Source organism: Haliotis cracherodii, unplaced genomic scaffold (assembly GCF_022045235.1).
Source record: "Haliotis cracherodii isolate W230 unplaced genomic scaffold, xgHalCrac1.p SCAF_7, whole genome shotgun sequence".
Taxonomy (NCBI): domain Eukaryota; kingdom Metazoa; phylum Mollusca; class Gastropoda; order Lepetellida; family Haliotidae; genus Haliotis; species Haliotis cracherodii.
The window spans coordinates 26,649,115-26,670,267 of record NW_027266330.1 but is presented as its reverse complement, the minus strand read 5'-3'; the positions used below and the strand labels follow the sequence as shown (position 1 = coordinate 26,670,267).

General features: G+C 43.0%; 1 protein-coding gene across 1 annotated transcript; it reads left to right on the top strand.

The window, feature by feature from the left end:
* Window positions 1-788: 788 nt before the first annotated feature.
* Window positions 789-20,072, top strand: LOC139447385 (glycoprotein 3-alpha-L-fucosyltransferase A-like). The gene is made up of 2 exons (XM_071228712.1): window positions 789-2,330; window positions 19,572-20,072. The coding sequence occupies exons 1-2, from the start codon at window positions 1,342-1,344 to the stop codon at window positions 19,888-19,890; spliced, it is 1,308 nt and encodes a 435-aa protein (XP_071084813.1). The 5' UTR covers window positions 789-1,341; the 3' UTR covers window positions 19,891-20,072.
* The last annotated feature ends 1,081 nt before the right edge of the window (window positions 20,073-21,153 follow it).

Genomic DNA, 21,153 nt, shown 5'->3' with positions numbered 1-21,153 from the left:
GGTAAACTCACTCATCCAGACAACCCATTTGTGGGTTTAGACAGGGTGTAAGACAACCCAGATGTCGCTGAGGCAGGATGTCAGACAACCCATATGTCGGTTCCGACAGGGTGTAAGACAACCCAGATGTCAGTTCAGACAGGGTGTAAGACAACCCATATGCCGGTTCAGACAGGGTGTAAGACAACCCATATAACGATTCAGACAGGGTGTAAGACAACAAAGATGTCAGTTCAGACAGGGTGTAAGACAACCCATATACCGATTCAGACAGGGTGTAAGACAACCAAGATGTCAGTTCAGCCAGGGTGTAAGACAACCCAGATGTCAGTCAGACAGGGTGTAAGACAACCCATATGTCGGTTCAGACATGGTGTAAGACAACCAAGATGTTAGTTCAGACAGGGTGTAAGACAACCCAGATGTCAGTTCAGCCAGGGTGTAAGACAACCTAGATTTCAGTTCAGACAGGGTGTAAGACAACCCAGATGTCAGTTCAGACATGGTGTAAGACAACCTAGATGTCAGTTCAGACAGGGTGTAAGACAACCCATATACTGATTCAGACATGGTGTAAGACAACCCAGATTGTGGTTCAGACAGGGTGTAAGACAACCCATATGTCGGTTCAGACATGGTGTAAGACAACCAAGATGTCGGTTCAGACAGGGTGTAAGAGAACCCAGGTGTCGGTTCAGACAGGGTGTAAGACTGGGTTTCAAACGTAAATATCGAAATTCCCTGTCACGTAACCCACCCATGTTGAACCTCCCGTATCAAGTGTTCAGTGGAAAACCAGTTAAATAGAATAGAGGAAGTGTATAGTCGGTTCAAATTACATCAACGTGTCATCCTTGCCAAAGATATGTGGAGAAGTAGCCCGTGTGATCAGCCTTACCTACTGGCCATAATTTTGACGCTTGTCGACAGAAAACAGATACCTACCCGAGGCTTATAACCATACGGCTGTGTTCAAGAATACACAAACATGGATAATACACACAGTAGACTGTAGCTTGACATATGCAAAAGGGTAAGCAGGTATTGTTTAAATCTTTTTCATGGATCGATTGATTTTCCTACTCTCAATCCTTCTGGGGCCTCAGGGAATTCATCATAAATGCTGTGATAATCTGTTTTGAAATGCATTATTGGTGTATAGTCCATCTGATAATGGCTCTATTATCAGCTGGATAGAGATAGTGTTGGTGGGTGTGCGACAGGGTCGCCGTCTAAGTCCGTGTTACTCTTCGTTATCGGCGCAGTGTAATAGGGCACCTTATCGACATGTCCCTTCTCCGACCTGGAGCGAATATACCTGTGCACATCTGCTAAACAGTCATGAAGTCCCTATATTCCAAGTTTATTTTGGTTGGTTCACTGTTCATAAGTATTTCACTGGGACTTCAATTCATGTGGTGGAAAAGGGGACATATTCTCATATATCAGACGGACGTGTCGGCCGATGCGGACATTAAGATTAAGCTGGATACCACAGTCAATGAGTACACACCAGCACAGATATGTAACAGTTCAGGCGGCGGTTGTGGAGCTCGGTCAACACAATCAAAGGCGGCAGTGAATATGGCGAAGGAAAACGTTTCTAATATGCCGTTTGTTTGGGACACGGGGTCGGGCCACGACAGAATACCCGAACAAATGAAACACATTCCAGCCAATATTCTTAATGGAGATACTCGTACGCGTGTTATTCTGGTTGACAGCGGGCCGGTGAACTGGAACGTCAAAGATGGCAAACAAACATTTATAGACCACCAATGCCCAGTTCAAAATTGCATACTGGTTGACAAATCTACCACGGAAAAGCGAATAGATGCCATATTGTTCGGGCAGGATATTGGATGGTTACAACCCTACGAGAGCAGATACAGACACCCCGATGCTGTGTGGATATTCTTTGCTCTAGAAAGTCCGATGGCGACAGGAACATTCAATTTTGTCCGGCAGTTAAACTGGACGGCAACATATCGGAGAGATTCTACCATGGTCGCTCCCTATGAGCGATGGTTGCGTTTTGACAATGCATCTAGTATTACCCGCACAAGAAATTATGCGAAAGGTAAATCAAAGATGGCCGCCATATTTGTGTCAAATTGTGGAACGTCAAACGGACGATTGGAATACGCCAAGGAACTTAAACGATACGTCGAGGTTGACATTTACGGTTTTTGTGGCGACAAACAGTGCGCCAGGAATAATGCTAGAACCTGTTTTGGGATGCTAGACAAAGACTACAAGTTTTACCTTGCATTCGAGAACGCTAACTGTAGGGATTACATAACGGAAAAGTTCTTCGTCAACGGATTAAGGTAAGTGTGAATACAAGTGGCACGTTTTGCGTTTTAATCTGTGAATGGAACTTATATAATCCCAAACAACTTGCCAAGCTAAAGCTGAAGTAGTGAATGCTCGGTCGGGAAAGTGATGTGATATATAATCTAAAACAAACATGTCACAAGTAAAACTAGTAAGTGAGTGAGTTAGTTGGTTTTAACGCCGCTGTGAACAGTATTCCGGTGTGTCAGCTTAATGTTGGAAGAAAGCCCAAAGTGACAAATCTAAAAACATAAGCATGGCGAAACGGGATTCGAACCCACGATCACAGGTTTCTGGCGTGCCCAAGGGAGGTAACTCTGGACAGCGAATGGAGGCGCCTTAGTCGTAATAGTAGCAGCAGTAGTACTAGTAGTAGTAATGGTTAGCAACAAAAAAACAATAATAATAATTATAGTTAAAATATTACCACTACTACTACTACTACTACTACTACTACTACTACTACTACTACATGTCCAAATTCCAAATAGTAGTAGTAGTAGTAGTAGTAGTAGTAGTAGTAGTAATAGTTATAGTAAAAACAACTACAAAAAAACAATAATAATGATAAACAGTATCGTATGCCCCATGGTGTGGGGCTCGATAATTTTATTACAGTCTTCGCCATGCTTGTGGTTTTGACACATAGGTCCATTCATGGTACGACCGGAATATGCAGAGGGCGTCAAGGAAATTGATCAATACAAACTTCTTTGGAATAGGCCCGTATACAGCCTCAGACGTATCCAGGCCAACAAATCTTATCTTGTCCTTTTTGATAAATCCAATGAAATCATTTATATCATTGAATTTTCTGTCCCTTTTGACACTAATGTGATTGACAAGATTAAGGGAAAACATAGCAAATATGAGGACCTCGCTTTCGAAATGTCTCGCTTGCATCCCAAGTTCCAAGTTGTCCGACTCCCGATTGTTCTCGGTGCCTTAGATTTGGTACATGTACCTCCCAATCTGTTGACTGACATTGGGAGAGTACCCGGGCTTGCTACCAGGAATACAGCCTTCTGACAATCTGGGTAATGCAGAAGGCTGCAGTGTTGGTGTGTCTTCACATTCTGCGAAAAGTTCTGGGTGGGTTTGCCGAGGTAGCGCTTCCTTGGAGAAGTCCCATTCGCTGTCTGGGCTGCGTGTAGAGGGGGCATGGGCCCTGAACTGATGATGACCTTAACCAGCGTTAAATATTCATCCTCGAGTAATATAATCTATTATACCATGGCGTTTTCGCAAAATGAAGCTGTCATAGACGTATAGTCTTCTTATTTGTTTGGAAACGTCGACAAGTGGGATAGCTCTAAGTCTACTCTGACGAAATATTCTATATTATTTTTCAAATTAAAAATAAAATAGGTCCATAAATAAATTACATGCGGTATTTTGTATGAAAACCAGGAAAGCATAGTTTCTTAGTAGCATTGGCTCGTTGTAAATGCATGGGACTAATTATATCATTTGGACCGATTATGTTTGTGGTAAAGCAGTAAGTGGTGGATGGGTGGCAACGATGCCTTCTCGTGATGTGGTATAATAGTATACTGTCAATTCTCAGATGAATCATTTAGGATCAGATGGAATAACTCACTGCTCATATTCTCGACCAATGGCTCACCGCCCTAACTCTATCAACGATTGTACATGACTAACTACAGACTATTAAATACCTGACTACAGGCCGGCATGGAATAGCTGTTAAATAGCTGACTACAGGCCGTCATGGAATAGCTGTTAAATAGCTGTCTACAGGCCGTCATGGTATAGCTGTTAAATAGCTGACTACAGGCCGGCATGGAATAGCTGTTAAATAGCTGTCTACAGGCCGTCATGGTATAGCTGTTAAATAGCTGACTACAGGCCGCCATGGTATAACTGTTAAATAGCTGGCTACAGGCCGTCATGGTATAACTGTTAAATAGCTGACTACAGGCCGTCATGGTATAACTGTTAAATAGCTGACTGCAGACTGTCATGGTATAGCTGTTAGATAGCTGACTACAGACTGTCATGGAATAGCTGTTAAATAGCTGTCTACAGGCCGTCATGGTATAGCTGTTAAATAGCTGACTACAGGCCGGCATGGAATAGCTGTTAAATAGCTGTCTACAGGCCGTCATGGTATAGCTGTTAAATAGCTGACTACAGGCCGCCATGGTATAACTGTTAAATAGCTGGCTACAGGCCGTCATGGTATAACTGTTAAATAGCTGACTACAGGCCGTCATGGTATAACTGTTAAATAGCTGACTGCAGACTGTCATGGTATAGCTGTTAGATAGCTGACTACAGACTGTCATGGAATAGCTGTTAAATAGCTGTCTACAGGCCGTCATGGTATAGCTGTTAAATAGCTGACTACAGGCCGTCATGGTATAGCTGTTAAATAACTAACTACAGGCCGGCATGGAATAGCTGTTAAATAGCTGACTACAGGCCGTCATGGTATAACTGTTAAATAGCTGACTACAGGCCGTCATGGAATAGCTGTTAAATAACTGACTACAGGCCGTCATGGTAAAACTGTTAAATAGCTGACTACAGGCCGTCATGGAATAGCTGTTAAATAGCTGACTACAGACTGTCATAGTATAGTTGTTAAATAGTCTACTATAGGCCGTCATTGTATAACTGTTAAGTAGCCGACTTCAGGCCGTCATACAGGCCGATGCTAATGTCATATACATGAACTGTCGAGTTAAAGAAAGTATACACTTGAAAATTGGAATATACAAAAACACATACAAACGTTACCATCACGTTAAAATGCTGAAAAAATGGCGAAGCACTTCAAACGTAACGTCCCCAACACAACTATGACACCGTATCAAATACATCACTGTTGAATAGCCTTTTCTTGTTTGATTCATTTTAGTCACCATCAGTTTTGTGTTACTTATGTATCTATGACAAGGCGTGAGACGCCGTAACTACTGACATCTGGTGACCAGATGCCTGGGTGGATAGGCCTGGTTCATGTCAAGTGTGTTTTCTAAATATTATCTTATGTTGACATACATGAAACAACTAAGTTGACATAGGCTGATAACGCGAAACTGACTAATCTGGTGTCCCGCGGTCACTAGGCTATTGGCGATTAAGTTCGCCCTGTCTTCGTGCAGGAGGCCCAACTTAATCCCCGGCCTCAGTCACTCTAAAGTAATGTGGGCCTTGGCTGAGATCACTTTGGAGTGACTTTGGCCTAGGCTCAGCAAGATTCCCGTCAACGAGGGCCCAAATGACTCCCTGGGCCCAATTCACCCCCTTTACTATTTCAAATGCCCATGCTTGATGGTATGTTCAGGTATGTTTGTGTACAGGTTTATTCATGTATTGGAGGCGTGTGTGGTTGGTGACGTGGGGTGTGCGTGTTGCTTGAATGACACACGTTCACACCCCACCCCCTAACCCCCACCCCATTTTGTTGCGTCGCTTGCTCTGAACCGCCCTGTACATGAACTCACGACCTCGAGGATCCGTATCACTGTATATCTGTTTGTCCACTGTATACAAACTTACCAAAAACGAATAGTTTTCACATAAATACTCACATCGAAAATCAATCAACATACACTTAAAGACATACTAATCACTTTACGAGGAACTGTTTGTATTTGGATTATTTTAATTGAAACCTGATTATTTTGACGGACAGGAGAGATATAACATATATGTGTTTTATAAAGGCATACACAGTTGTATCCTCAGAAAGAAGGATGGGTGAGATATAACATATATGTGTTTTATATAGGTATACACAGTTGTAAAGACACATCTTATTTTTTTCATGCGTTGAAGTTGTCGGACTGACATGAGTATTGTGATAGAAAAAGCTGAAGTGGAAGAATCAAGGTGACTTTTAACTCAACTATTTGAGAGATCTCACACTTATTACAGTGTAAAACATATTTTCAGAATTGTAGCTCGTGATTATCGTCACATGTTAGGTGGTGAGGTGAAATGGAGTTTAACGTCGCGTCCAAGATTATTGCACTTATATAGCGACGTGCATATGCGTGTGTGTGTTTGTGTGGCTGCTTCACTGAAATACCATGCCGCAGTTTAACATGAATACCCCACTAAGACACAGTATACTGACTCCGAGCCGACCAGTCCTTGTTTTAGCCCCTTAATGACGAGCGCCAGACAGGGTAACAACAAGTACCATCTTTTAACGTCTTTTGGTATGACGCGGTCGGGGATCGAACCCCGGCCCTTCCGCTCTCCGTGCGGACGCTCTATCACTAGACCACGAAGGCGGTTCGTCACATGTTAACATGACAGTAATATATATATTACTGCATACCTACTGCACACAAATAATAGTGTATCTCGACAATAAACGCAATCAGCTATACCGTTTAAGGTAAGAAAAGGTCACATGCACATCCAAAAGCTTTGGAACTGTTAGAAGCCCCAGAACTCCTAAAATTGGACAGGAGACGTATAACACTGTAAAGATTTGGGGCCTATTAGAGGAGCGTGACCCGGGCCAAGGTTGAAAGCACTCTTGCCCGGGACAGGGTATTTGTGTCGGATAACAAGCTTCGCAAATAATGATAAGGTTCAAAACACAGCAGATTTCACAGGTGCTCGACTTGCCCATTACATAGTGAGGGAAGTATTCAGCAACGTTGCAGCTCCACCACACTGGCCTGTAGTCAGCAACCTTGTACAATGACACTACACTGGTCTGTAGTCAGCCACCTTGTACAGTGACACTACACTGGCCTGTAGTCAGCAACCTTGTACAGTGACACTACACTGGCCTGTAGTCAGCCACCTTGTACAGTGACACTACACTGGCCTGTAGTCAGCAACCTTGTACAGTGACACTACACTGGTCTGTAGTCAGCAACCTTGTACAGTGAAGCTACACTGGCCTGTAGTCAGCAACCTTGTACAATGACACTACACTGGCCTGTAGTCAGCATTCTTGTACAGTGACACTACACTGGCCTGTAGTCAGCCACCTTGTACAGTGACACTACACTGGCCTGTAGTCAGCATTCTTGTACAGTGACACTACACTGGCCTGTAGTCAGCAACCTTGTACAATGACACTACACTGGCCTGTAGTCAGCCACCTTGTACAGTGACACTACACTGGCCTGTAGTCAGCAACTTTGTACAGTGACGCTACATTGGCCTGTAGTCAGCAACCTTGTACAGTGACACTACACTGGCCTGTAGTCAGCAACCTTGTACAGTGACACTACACTGGCCTGTAGTCAGCAACCTTGTACAGTGACCCTACACTGGCCTGTAGTCAGCAACCTTGTACAATGACACTACACTGGCCTGTAGTCAGCAATATTATACAGCTGTAACCAGCAGGCGTGCAGGTATACCATGGTGGCCTGTAGTCAGCAATCTTGTAGAGATATACCACAGACACCTGTAGCCAGTTGGCGTACAAGTATACCATGGTGGCCTGTAGTCAGCAATCTTGTAGAGATATACCACAGACACCTGTAGCCAGTTGGCGTGCAGGTATACCATGATGGCCTGTAGTCAGCAATCTTGTACAGCTGCACCACAGACAAATGTAGCCAGTAGGCGTGTAAGTATACCATGGTGGTCTGTAGTCAGCAATATTGTACCGATATACCACAGACACCTGTAGCCAGTTGGCGTACAAGTATACCATGGTGGCCTGTAGTCAGCAATCTTGTACCGATATACCACAGACACCTGTAGCCAGTTGGCGTGCAGGTATACCATGATGGCCTGTAGTCAGCAATCTTGTACAGCTGCACCACAGACAAATGTAGCCAGTAGGCGTGTAAGTATACCATGGTGGTCCGTAGTCAGCAATCTTGTAGAGATATACCACAGACACCTGTAGCCAGTAGGCGTGTAAGTATACCATGGTGGTCCGTAGTCAGCAATATTGTACCGATATACCACAGACACCTGTAGCCAGTTGGCGTGCAGGAATGAATGAATGAATGAATGAATACTCTTTATTTCCCCCAATGATTTGGAGAGTAGTACATACAATTACATTACATTATTTGACAACGGCAATGACAAAATACATGTGAATACAACAGGTTGAGCTGGGTAAGCAGTAATGAAGTGATGCGTGAAACTCTATTTACATGTTGTGTGACATAGCTTCACAAATACAATATGGATGTTAAGTTCCATGAGCTGACATGTTTAGCCACGATACTCATGAATGTTGCCCAGCTGTCAAGTGTCATGTCCTGGACCACATCTGTAATAGCACCGAGGTATGTCAGAATCTTGACGGCATCACTAGACGTGTCCTGAAGTCTGAGATATGTTTCAAGGCTAACATTGTCAAATAGAGACTCACTAAGCACATTTCTCTGTTTCATTAGGCCATCACAGTAAAGCAATTGGTGCTTAACAATGTCATCACATTCACTGTTACAGATAAGACACAGTCCAGACGTTACAGGTAATATGCCGAGCTTTACAAGAGCATATACAGGGGGGGAAGCAATATCATACCATATACACAGAGACCAGAGACGATGTGGGGCAAGGCGGGTGTGGATAGCACTAAACCTATGCATGTCTGGACGTTGTTGCAAAGTATTTCTCCAATTCATATTTTCAGACTCACTAATAGCTCGTTGTACCATGCTCTTCCATACACTCTTAGATGGAAATTCCCCAGAGTTGATTAGTTTATCTAAGACGCCTGAGAATCCATACTTTTGAGCCACATTCAGTAAATCATGTGTTATGGATCTGGCACTGTGTGAGAGAGTGGTGACATACTGGGATAGTCTGAGATAGAAAATCGGCTTCACAATGGTTGTGCCTGCTGCTCTACAGAGTCTTCCCAGAAAGAGAAGCTTCATTTTCTCCACCTTGCCCAGCATTGACCACAATCCTAGAACCTGGGTTGTAGCAGCTGTAGAGGATCTCCTGTGAAGGTTTTGGACTCGTCGTGCAAAGTAGCGCTGTAGGGTTTCCATCTCACTGATCTCACGGTTGTTGATATTAGGCCAGAGCTCACATGCATAGAAGGCAGTGGGGAAGATCACTCGTTGCCAGATATTCGATGAAGATACTGGGCTCAATCCTCCAGCTCTAAGACCAACATTTCTTAAGGAGTTGATTGTCTGTCGCGCCTTAGCACAAGCCCTAGCAGCTCGTTCACTTGCTTTTTCCGTGTGTATCAGAGAGCCGGCATAAATCGTACTGTTTTGGATCTTCATTGTCACATCTCCAATTCTGAACACAGGTCTATTACAATGTCTTCTGTTATTGCAAAAAGACAAGACACAGCTCTTATTGGCGTTATATGTCAGTCTCCAGCGCCGAGCATACTGGTGGATAGTATCAAGAGACATATTCAGTCCATGTACACTCGTACTCACAACAGTAGTGTCATCAGCCAGTACTACCGTTGGGATGTGCTCCTTACCAACAATTAGTCCACATTGTAGATTATCAAGCTGGGATATCAGGTCATTAATATAGACTAGAAACATCCATGCTGAGAGCACGCGACCTTGTCCTACTCCTTGTTGAACATTGAACAAATCACCTGTGCTCCCATTGTATTTAACACAAGCACTTGCTTCTTGGTAAGATTGACGGATAATGTGCCATGCACGGCCTTTCACACCAAGATTGTATAGTTTCAGTAGCAGCCCCTCATGCCATATCCTGTAGAAGGCCTTTTCGTTATCCAGAAAGGCAACATATATATTTGAGTGTCTATCTTGATAATAGGAAATAGCCTCTTTTAACACATATGTAGCAACACTGGCGCCATGCTCTTTCCGGAAGCCGCATTGGAGACGATGTGGGAAATCAGGATTAATAGATTTGATGTAGGACTCCAGTCTGTCTAGCAACAGCCTCTCAAATACCTTCCCAATCACGGATGTTAGAGTGATACCGCGATAATTAGCTGGGTTGCATTTATCTTTATTATTCCTTTTGTAGATGGGAATAATAGTTCCAGTTCTCATCATGACAGGCGTGTAACAAGCACTGATCATCATATTGTAGAGGTGTGCCAGATGTTTAAACAGAAGATTGTCAGCATTACAGAGGTGTTCTACAGTAATACAGTCTGGTCCAGGAGACTTATTCTTTTTCAGCCTCTTAATGGTTGATTTCACTTCATTAGATGCAATACTTGTCGCCAGGATTGGATCGTTCTCAGATATGTTACTGTTTGCTATATCACAAACCTTTGATTTTGTTTCCTCATAAAAGTCCGTTTCAAACTCAGGCCTATCGAGAGGAGACAGCAGATCTCCGTAGTAATCAGTCCACATATTGCAGATGTCTTCGGGTGTGCTGGCCGTCTTGTCTTTATACTGTAGAGATGTACACGTTACATTAGTCTTCCTCTGTCTCCTGACAGTTCTATAAAATTCACCAATGTCCACTTCACAGGCAGAGTTCAGCTCTGTATACTTGTGTCTGTCCCATTGCCGTTCGGCTTTTCTTTTCTGTCGACGGAAGTTGCATTTAGCTGCTTTATACTGTTTATAAGAGCCATGTGAATCTCCTCTAGGTTTACCTTGAGATATCCATTGTCGTCTAGCATGACGCATCTGGTAGTGGTAGTAGTCTAGACTAGATCCTCTCCAATAGGGTCGAAGGTATGGTCTGTAGTATCCTGTTGGGATGTACATTGCTGTTGACGTGTGGAGAGAGCTCACTATAGCATCAAAGTAATATTCCACCATATCGCTGTCAGCATGTGTCACGTCTGGAAGGGTGTCCCCAAGTATTTTGTTAACTTCAGATGAGTACATCTTCAGTTCAAGGCCATTCGCCTTCTGCCATTTGTAAGTTGTGGGAGTCCATAGCTTTTGCTCTGTTAAGAACGCATCGCTAAGGAATGATACCACTACTGGTGAATGATCCGATATCTCGAAATCGATGTTGTTATTGACAGAGGTCGTCAGCACAGATGATTGAAGAGCATCTGGCAAGAAAATATAATCAATCAGAGATGACTGTGTTCCAGCAATCTTGTACAGCTGCACCACAGACAAATGTAGCCAGTAGGCGTGTAAGTATACCATGGTGGTCCGTAGTCAGCAATCTTGTAGAGATATACCACAGACACCTGTAGCCAGTAGGCGTGTAAGTATACCATGGTGGTCCGTAGTCAGCAATATTGTACCGATATACCACAGACACCTGTAGCCAGTTGGCGTGCAGGTATACCATGATGGTCTGTAGTCAGCAATCTTGTACAGCTGCACCACAGACACCTGTAGCCAGCAGGATTACAGGTACACCATGGTGGCCTGTAGTCAGCAATCTTGTACAGCTGCACCACAGACAAATGTAGCCAGCAGGACTACAAGTACACCATGGTGGCCTGTAGTCAGCAATCTTGTACAGCTGCACCACAGACGAATGTAGCCAGCAGGATTACAAGTACACCATGATGGCCTGTAGTCAGCAATCTTGTACAGATGTACCACAGACAAATGTAGCCAGCAGGATTACAAGTACACCATGGTGGCCTGTAGTCAGCAATCTTGTACAGCTGCACCACAGACAAATGTAGCCAGCAGGATTACAAGTATACCATGATGGCCTGTAGTCAGCAATCTTGTAGAGATATACCACAGACACCTGTAGCCAGTTGGCGTGCAGGTATACTATGATGGTCTGTAGTCAGCAATCTTGTAGAGATATACCACAGACACCTGTAGCCAGTTGGCGTGCAGGTGTACTATGATGGTCTGTAGTCAGCAATCTTGTACCGATATACCACAGACATCTTTAGCCAGTAGGCGTGTAAGTATACCATCATGGTCTGTAGTCAACAATATTGTACCGATATACCACAGACACCTGTAGCCAGTAGGCGTGTAAGTATACCATGGTGGTCTGTCGTCAGCAATATTATACAGCTGTATGTATCCACGGCAGAATGTAGTCGGCAACGTAACAGATATGTCACAATATACCTGCAATATTGCACAGCTGTACAAACACAGACAGCAGGTGGTACAGACACACATAAGACAACACGCTGTCTTTTGTACATGTCACCTCCCTGTGTTTTTTCCGATTCCTTTGACACGCTTGTGTCAACAACATATGTTTTAACAAGCGCCAGATTGAACGGATTTCTTGATTACCGATAAGCGAATATAATACCGCAGCTGTTTGGTACATATCAAAGTGTCCCGTATATCCGAGATAGGCCCAATTGAGATTGTATAAGGAAAAACTAATTGAAGCTGACAAAGAAATAAACTGAGGGAATAAGAGAATGAGTCTATATTACTGCAAGTCGGTTCATCAGTATTTCACAGTTTCGTGGCTATTCAAGTAGCCCTTGTCACATCAATCCTGGATAAACGACTACAGAGAAACTTGAAGTGTCGTTGTAGACGATATGACCCTAGGACCCCTGCTTTATACAATACGACAGTCTAATGTCGGCACTCCGCTTGTCTCCCACTCTATTAACTTGAAGTGTCGTTAAAGACGATGTGACCCTAGGACCCCTGCCTTCTACAACTCGGCAGTCTAATGTCGGTATACCTCTTGTCTCGAACTCGACTAACTTGAAGTGTCGTTAAAGACGATGTGACCCTAGGACCCCTGCCTTCTACAACTCGGCAGTCTAATGTCGGTATTCCTCTTGTCTCGAACTCGACTAACTTGAAGTGTCGTTAAAGACGATGTGACCCTAGGATCCCTGCCTTATACAACTCGGCAGTCTAATGTCGGTATTCCTCTTGTCTCGAACTCGACTAACTTGAAGTGTCGTTAAAGACGATGTGAGCCTGGGACCCCTGCTTTATACAACTCGGCAGTCTAATGTCGGTATTCCGCTTGTCTCGAACTCGACTAACTTGAAGTGTCGTTAAAGACGATGTGACCCTAGGATCCCTGCCTTATACAACTCGGCAGTCTAAAGTCGGTATTCCTCTTGTCTCGAACTCGACTAACTTGAAGTGTCGTTAAAGACGATGTGACCCTAGGACCCCTGCCTTCTACAACTCGGCAGTCTAATGTCGGTATTCCTCTTGTCTCGAACTCGACTAACTTGAAGTGTCGTTAAAGACGATGTGACCCTAGGACCCCTGCCTTCTACAACTCGGCAGTCTAATGTCGGTATTCCTCTTGTCTCGAACTCGACTAACTTGAAGTGTCGTTAAAGACGATGTGACCCTAGGACCCCTGCCTTCTACAACTCGGCAGTCTAATGTCGGTATTCCTCTTGTCTCGAACTCGACTAACTTGAAGTGTCGTTAAAGACGATGTGACCCTAGGATCCCTGCCTTATACAACTCGGCAGTCTAATGTCGGTATTCCTCTTGTCTCGAACTCGACTAACTTGAAGTGTCGTTAAAGACGATGTGACCCTAGGACCCCTGCCTTCTACAACTCGGCAGTCTAATGTCGGTATTCCTCTTGTCTCGAACTCGACTAACTTGAAGTGTCGTTAAAGACGATGTGACCCTAGGACCCCTGCCTTCTACAACTCGGCAGTCTAATGTCGGTATTCCTCTTGTCTCGAACTCGACTAACTTGAAGTGTCGTTAAAGACGATGGGACCCTGTTGCCACTGCTTTATGCAACACGACAGTCTAATATCTGCTCCTATATTTGTCCCGGACTGCGGATGATTTGAAGTATTTTTATGCTTCAATTTCACGACTTCGGATACCTACTGTTCATTCATAGTTCCCCGTGAAATGTTTAATGGTGCCATTTTTCTGATTTTTATAGTCTAAAGAAAAAAGATGAAAGGAAAGGACTTGTAGGTTCTGTGCCCCCACAGTTCAAATGACTGCTCTGCCTGACCTAATCGGCAGGATGAACTAACAGGTCGCTGATTTACGTCGATCTTTTCTCAAACCATGTGACCCAAACCACGTATCTGTAAACATTTTTAGATTATACTTCACCCCACGATGGACAACATTTCAGCAATGTCCGTCTGTCAGATATTATAGTTTTAATTTTTACAGTGTGCACTGTGTCGAATCAAGCTTTCACAAGGGGGCACATTTATTACACGTCGCGGTGAGAAGATAAAAACATATAATTTTTCAATTTATGACTTGGAATATCCGTGAACCAAGTTAAGAAGATCTGTATAGACATACACTCTTCGCAAAAAGAAACGCACAGGTAGATTTTTTGTTAATTTATTGTACCTAATATAGTCGATATTTTTAATTAAATATAAAAGATACAAAAATGAAATTTTGGAGCTCGAAAGTCACATGTTGGCTTTGAAAAAAGGCATTGAAAACTGTTCATTGTCATGTTACCTAAGACCACTGGGTAGCGCTGAACTCAGTATCTCGTGTGACCGCCCCGGGCAGCAATCACGGCTCTGCATCTCCTCATCACTGACTGGATATGTGTACGAATTCTGTCCTGCGGAATTCTGCCCAAATTCTGCTTGTAACGCTTTGGCCAGTTGTGGGAGTGTTCTGACGTTGACGTACACGTCGATCGAGTTCATCCCAGAGGTGTTCGATTGGGTTGAGATCTGGAGATCTCGACGGTCAGGGCAAGTCGTTTATGTGGGCATTATGCAGGTACTCTACCTTGACACGAGCTGTGTGCCGTGGAGCGATGTCCTGTACAAGCAGCTCCCTCTGGCGGTCAATTATTGGAAGTAGGTGAGGTTGAAGAATTTGGTTCATGTAACGATTTGCTGTCAATTTTCACTGAAGCACAACCAAGTCAGATCTCGTGGTGTAGGATACGGCCCCCCAAACCATGACACTACAGCAACAGAATTGGTCGAATTTATGTACACAATGTGGGGCAAAGCGTTCATTTCGACGACGATAAACACGTTGTCTTCCATCTCGCCGGTGAGAAAGAAATCGTGATTCATCGCTTAACCACACTCGTGTCCAGTTTCTCGAATTCCAAGGTTGTAAGGTATGGCACCAACGCAAGCGTCGCAGTGGATGGATCTGTTGCAAAACAGGGACGAAAACTGGTCTTCTGGGTCGGATTCCAGCCTCGCGAAGATGGTTCCTGACAGTCTGGTCAGATATCCTCCTCAAACCAGTGATGCGTCGAACTGCGTTGAACTGGCATACAGCAGAAGACTGCGATTCCCCTCTTTGGATACGTCCTATGGCGATGTTCCGATCGGCAGTGCGGAGTCTCGGCATTTACGAACTTGAAAAATGTTGACAATTGAATGACAAACTAGTGGCTTAAGCTTGCCTTTTATATTCACTACCACGAGTTACGAATGCCGTAACTGGCACGTGCATTTTGCTTTACTGTTTTCCTCCATGGCATTTTTTAACAAGTGTGAAAACAAAGCCGCTTAAGACATTGCAAATCGACCATGGCTGCGCTTTGACGCACCGTTTGTCGAATATCAGGCCACCAACATTTTCCAATAAGATATATCCAATTTATATTCAGTGAACTACATACTACCTGTTCGTTTCTTTTTTTAAAGAGTGTATATTACAGGCCAACCGGAGAATGGTAAGAGGACACGTTTAATTATAACAAATCTTCTAGAGAAATAAATGAAACGAAATCAGTACATGTCATTTCATGAAGAGTGAGTGAATATGGTTTTACGCCACATGCTCAAGATATAGTCGTAATCGTACAATCGATTTTGGCAGAGTTTTCTTTTGAATATGGAAAGATTTGTTTTTCGCTTTCATTCTCACCATGGTGTCTTATAATGTTAAACTAACAATGTACTCACTGTGCTGTTTTTGCTATTCATTCCTATAAAATTATTGTGCACATGAAACTAAAATAATATTTTATTTTGTGAATCGAAAAATAATATTGCAATATACTTTATTAATGTTACAGTTGCAGTATGTATAGATAGTTACACCAGTACCCAGTATGCCAGCAGCAGTCTATATTCAAACCTGGAACTAACACCCCGTTGCAGATTGACCCAAAAATACTGCTCTGTGTGCGGCAAGCGTTTAATACATTCTGAGATAAAAAGTTACAGAATTGTGCTCCTTTGTAAATATAAAACGTCAAAACGCCTGATAATAATAAGTCTGGATTATTTGTCGATTACTATCTGTAAGTGTTATGGCCTGTACAGATGTAGAAAACCTAATACGGATCTAAATATCGTAATTTTCATGGTAATATTTGAAATTCCTACAAGTTTACCGTGCAATACATGAGAGTGTATGTTGTTAAACGCCGTAGCCATATTCTAGATAATCGAGAATGGGTCAGGCAAACCAGTGACTGAAAACATGACCACCGATTTAATTAAACCGCCTTACGCCCAGCGGGGGCACGGGTGGCCCAGACGTCTAAGGCGCATCGATTCGTTGTGCAGAGTTGCGTCCCTTGGGCACGCCAGAAACCTATGCTTGTGAGTTCCAATCCCGGTTCGCCCCGATTATGTTTCTAGGTTTGCCAGCACTACACCCGTGCTCGTGGGTTTCACCGAAGTGGTAAACGTCTGAGACCTGCATCACTTCGGGCTTTCCCCCCACATTAAGCAGGCACGCCGCGAAATAACTGGAATAAAGTTAAAAGCGGCGTTAAATCCAACTCACTCACTCACTCTTACGACCAGCGATAGGGTGTTTGGGGCGAAGCTCAACTGGGGTTACAATTTCCAAAATAGCTTTTGAAATAATGCTGTTACGTTACGTTACGTTAAATTACAAACCTGTCTGTCAATGATCAGGACCAATCGCGACAACAATTATCCTTCTTTCTTATCCTTAATCACCTTAATTACAAAGTGAACAGGATCTGATTATATGCTGGGATTGTCCAAAACTCTATTCTTAACATGCTACATTCAATTCAGCTCGTTCCAACGAGTTCGCAGAAAGTGCGAGAAAGAGACATCCCAAATGGTAAACATACTTGCGAGAAAATACGGTTGTACGCGTTTAATGAGGAGCCTCAACGTACAATGATGAGGGCGGGTATTCGTGCTCACGATCTTGACTTCCCTCCACATTTACCACCAGGTGTTGAAGTGCATATGTGTCGATTCGATTTGGACCGCCTCCGTGGTCTAGTGGTAGAGCGTCCGCCCGGTGAGCGGAAGGTCCGGGGTTCGATCCCCGGCCGCGTCATACCAAGAGACATTAAAAGATTGTACTTGTTGTTACCCTGTCTGGGGCTCGGCATTAAGGGGCTAAAACAAGGACTGGTCGGCTCGGAGTCAGTATACTGTGTCTGAGTGGGGTATTCATGTTAAACTGCGGCATGGTATCTCAGTGAAGCAGCCACACAAACACACACACGCACATGCACGTCGCTATATAAGTGCAATAATCTTGGACGCGACGTTAAACTCCATTTCACTGTGTCTGAGTGGGGTATTCATGTTAAACTGCGGCATGGTATCTCAGTGGGCTAGCACTATAAATCGGCATCAGTCCGGACTAGTACAAGCTGCCATACACACAAACACACGTGCATGAACACGTCCCTATATAAGTGCAATAATCTTGGACGCGACGTTAAACCCCATTTCACCTCACCTCTATTCGGTTTATTCTGGTACAGCATACAGCATACAAAGTGATCCATCTTCATGTGTTTCGTGTGGCGTTACCAACGATTTTGAGAAAACCTATTCATCATTTTATAAAGAGTGTTGTGATTGTAATACTCACGTAAAACAACGAAACTAGAAAATCCAGTTCCAATTTGAAGTCCTCCCAATGCTGGGATATTGAAGTGAGCCGAGTTTAGGTAACCAATCGAAATAAAAGAAGAACATATTAACCTAGTACTCAGACTTTATGACCGTAAACGTCTGTGAGTGCGTGAGTTTGATTTAACGCCACTCTGATCATGTATGTCAGTTTCATACAAAGGAGGAAGACTACAACAATGAAGGTTTTAGACATTTTTGCACTTGGGAATTTGGCCAAAAATTTTCGCAGTTGAGCACAGGTAATGCCAAATCTAGAAACATAATCGGGGTGAATCTGGGATTGGAACCAAGGAGTATCGATTTCTGACGGGCAAATCTCCAAACGGAATAATGGCTCCATAGACGACTAGGCCCCATGTACCCTTGAACGTGCGATAAGTGAATCACGCAACACCTGTACATCACCATCTTCAAAGGTTCAGGACAATTTGTTAAAACTATAGGCAAATGTTATCTGAAGTTTACTGAGAAACCAGAACGTGAAATGCTGCCTTAACATATAACATCAAAAGGAAATTGGGGAATGTTTAGGCAAGAATGGGCTTCTCCAACGGTACCAACCGCGAAACAGAATTTGTGCTCGGATTGGAAACTTCAAAACACTGGAATTGTTTTAACTTAAAAGTTTAACGTAAGCTGTAGGTACATCTGATATCTGATATATTGTTATAATGGTGAAATGGCCTATTCCCATCCAATTATTTATAAAAATAAGACATTTATAGAAATGAAATATGCTGACTCATCTGTTTGATATTTAGAGCTATGCATCAAGATGAAGAGTGACAACAAACTTTCCATAACTTGTCTCCACCTGAAAACATATATAAAGTTGAAAAAAATATATACAGCGGACTCTGCTTTTAGTAGATCGCTTATGATTAAGCGTAAAGTGCTAGTTAAGTTTTAAAACTTTTACCAATGACCGACTCAAATTTTCTTTGCAATTTGGTTTTAATCTTTAACTCTTGTATTCACTATTTGACATTTTGCTCGGTGCCATGACATTTAAATGGCAACAGGTCTGTGGATATAGACCGAGCTTTTGACATTTTGTACCTGCTTCAATGTTTTTTAAACGATTCGATGTTGACTTTGGTTACAAAAGTGTAAACTTGGCACAAAGATTCCAGTGAGACTGGGTTAAAGTTGGCGATTGGGTGAAGCTGTCAGTGTGCCGCTGTGTAACACACAGACCTAATTACTCTAAAATCACATCTCTTACTTTCACGACATTTGGATTCGTGGATTTGTTTATAATCAATAACTACAAGAAAATACATTGAACGAGCCTTTTAAGTTCAATATACCACAATGCTACGTTAATGTTTTGAAAATCTACCTTCTCACATCAGTACCACGGTAGTGACACGTCAAGAACCCCTTATCACTACGGGGTTTCGCCACCATCAAGCTGACACTCAACTAAAAAAACGGTTCAAATAGGTGTTAAACTAAAATCACTCATTCCTATGCACGAAGACGTTGAAATCTTCGTGAATATGACAGTTCCATTTCAGCCTTTTTCGACTTCTGTCAAATACCATGTGATAATAAATTAAAGGACTGTACTTTTCTATGTTTTCAGTCATGACGCCATTCCGATTGTGATGGGCGCGCACCCAGAAGACTATGAGGAGGTTGCACCCCCACATTCCTACATTCACGTCGAGAACTTCAAGTCAGCGAAAGATTTAGCCGAATATATGAAAATGCTGGACAAAAATGATGAACTTTATAATGAATATTTCAACTGGAAAGGGACTGGCAGCTTCTTAAACACCAAATTTTGGTGTCGGTTGTGCTCGCTGGTTAGTGATGATCAGAAACCGAAATTAATTGTTGAAGATTTAGAAAAATGGTGGAGGTCCACGGATACTTGTCGGGATGGAAGATGGACAGATTGATGGGCAAATCATATGTGATAATTTATTCAATGAGTGAATGTAAATGGTTGAATGGTTGAACTATGTTGCCTTGACGCTTCAGCTTGACGTTTAATGTGTGTATGTGTGCAATCGGCTAGATGAAGATATTTTTCTTATATGACTTTAGATTTGAAAAATGAATAAAATTATTTTAATAATCACTTTTATCGCATAGTTTCAAGTCAACCTTAAACTTTCGTTTCAGGTTATCCAGAATATTTTCAGTTTCTTTCATTGTGATGTCACTTTCGAACGCCCAAAATTCCCAATTGAACTGATGATGACACTATCTCCACTGAGCTCTCCACTGAGCTTTCCACTTGTCGAGAATGCTCTCCACCTACTACACAGACCAGGAGACCTTTGCTGCAAACTTCGTTTTCCGAGTTGCAAATGAGCACACGCGTTATGTTGTTGCAATCAATCCCCAAATATCTCATTTCTCCAAGAGGGGCATGGGTGGCCAAGTCGTCTAAGGCGCCGCGATTTGCTGTGCAGAGTTGCGTCCCTTGGCCACGCCAGAAACTTATGATTGTGGATTCGAATCCCGATTCGCCCCGATTATGTTTCTAGGTTTGTCAGCACCATACCCGTGCTCGTGGGTTTCACCGAAGTGGTAAACGCCTGAGACCTGCATCACTTCGGGTATTCCTCCCACATCAAGCTGACATGCCCTGATATAACTGGAATATTGTTAAAAGCGGCGTTAAACATAACACACTCATTTCTCCAAGTGGTTCACGCGCAGATGAAGCTTGAGTTGAACGTGCTTTTGTGAAGTTACTTTCACTGTCTGAATCGTATTTCTTCGTGTCGTCCACTGGCGGAGGAAGTATGGGTTGCACTGGTTTGCATGTGTTGCACACCTGGTGTCAGCACGTTTTGATAGTGATTCATAAACACGTGCTCATGATATAGTCGGAATCGTACAATCGACTCTGCTTTTAACGGAGATTCTTTATCAATATGGGCATAGTTTTGTCGCTGTTATATATACAGCTGTATATACACATATGACATCTATTCATTTTGATATAGGGCATACATAGGGAAATTCCAACATGAGTAACTAAGAGCAGATTACTTAAACAGATCGCAAAAAGAATATTTTGTACTGACAAGATAACGCCACGCATTTTGCCAAGAACAATCCTGTTAAAGAAGGTCCCATCGACACATATCATATTTGTCACGGCTTCCTGTATTCAATTACTTTATAAATATATACAGTAGACAATTATA

Bases quoted from the DNA above. Each gene is read 5' to 3' on its own strand.
- LOC139447385 (XM_071228712.1), top strand. From the start codon at position 1,342: ATGAAGTCCCTATATTCCAAGTTTATTTTGGTTGGTTCACTGTTCATA. The intron at 2,331-19,571 runs GTAAGTGTGAAT...CTATGTTTTCAG, and splicing joins TTCTTCGTCAACGGATTAAG to TCATGACGCCATTCCGATTG.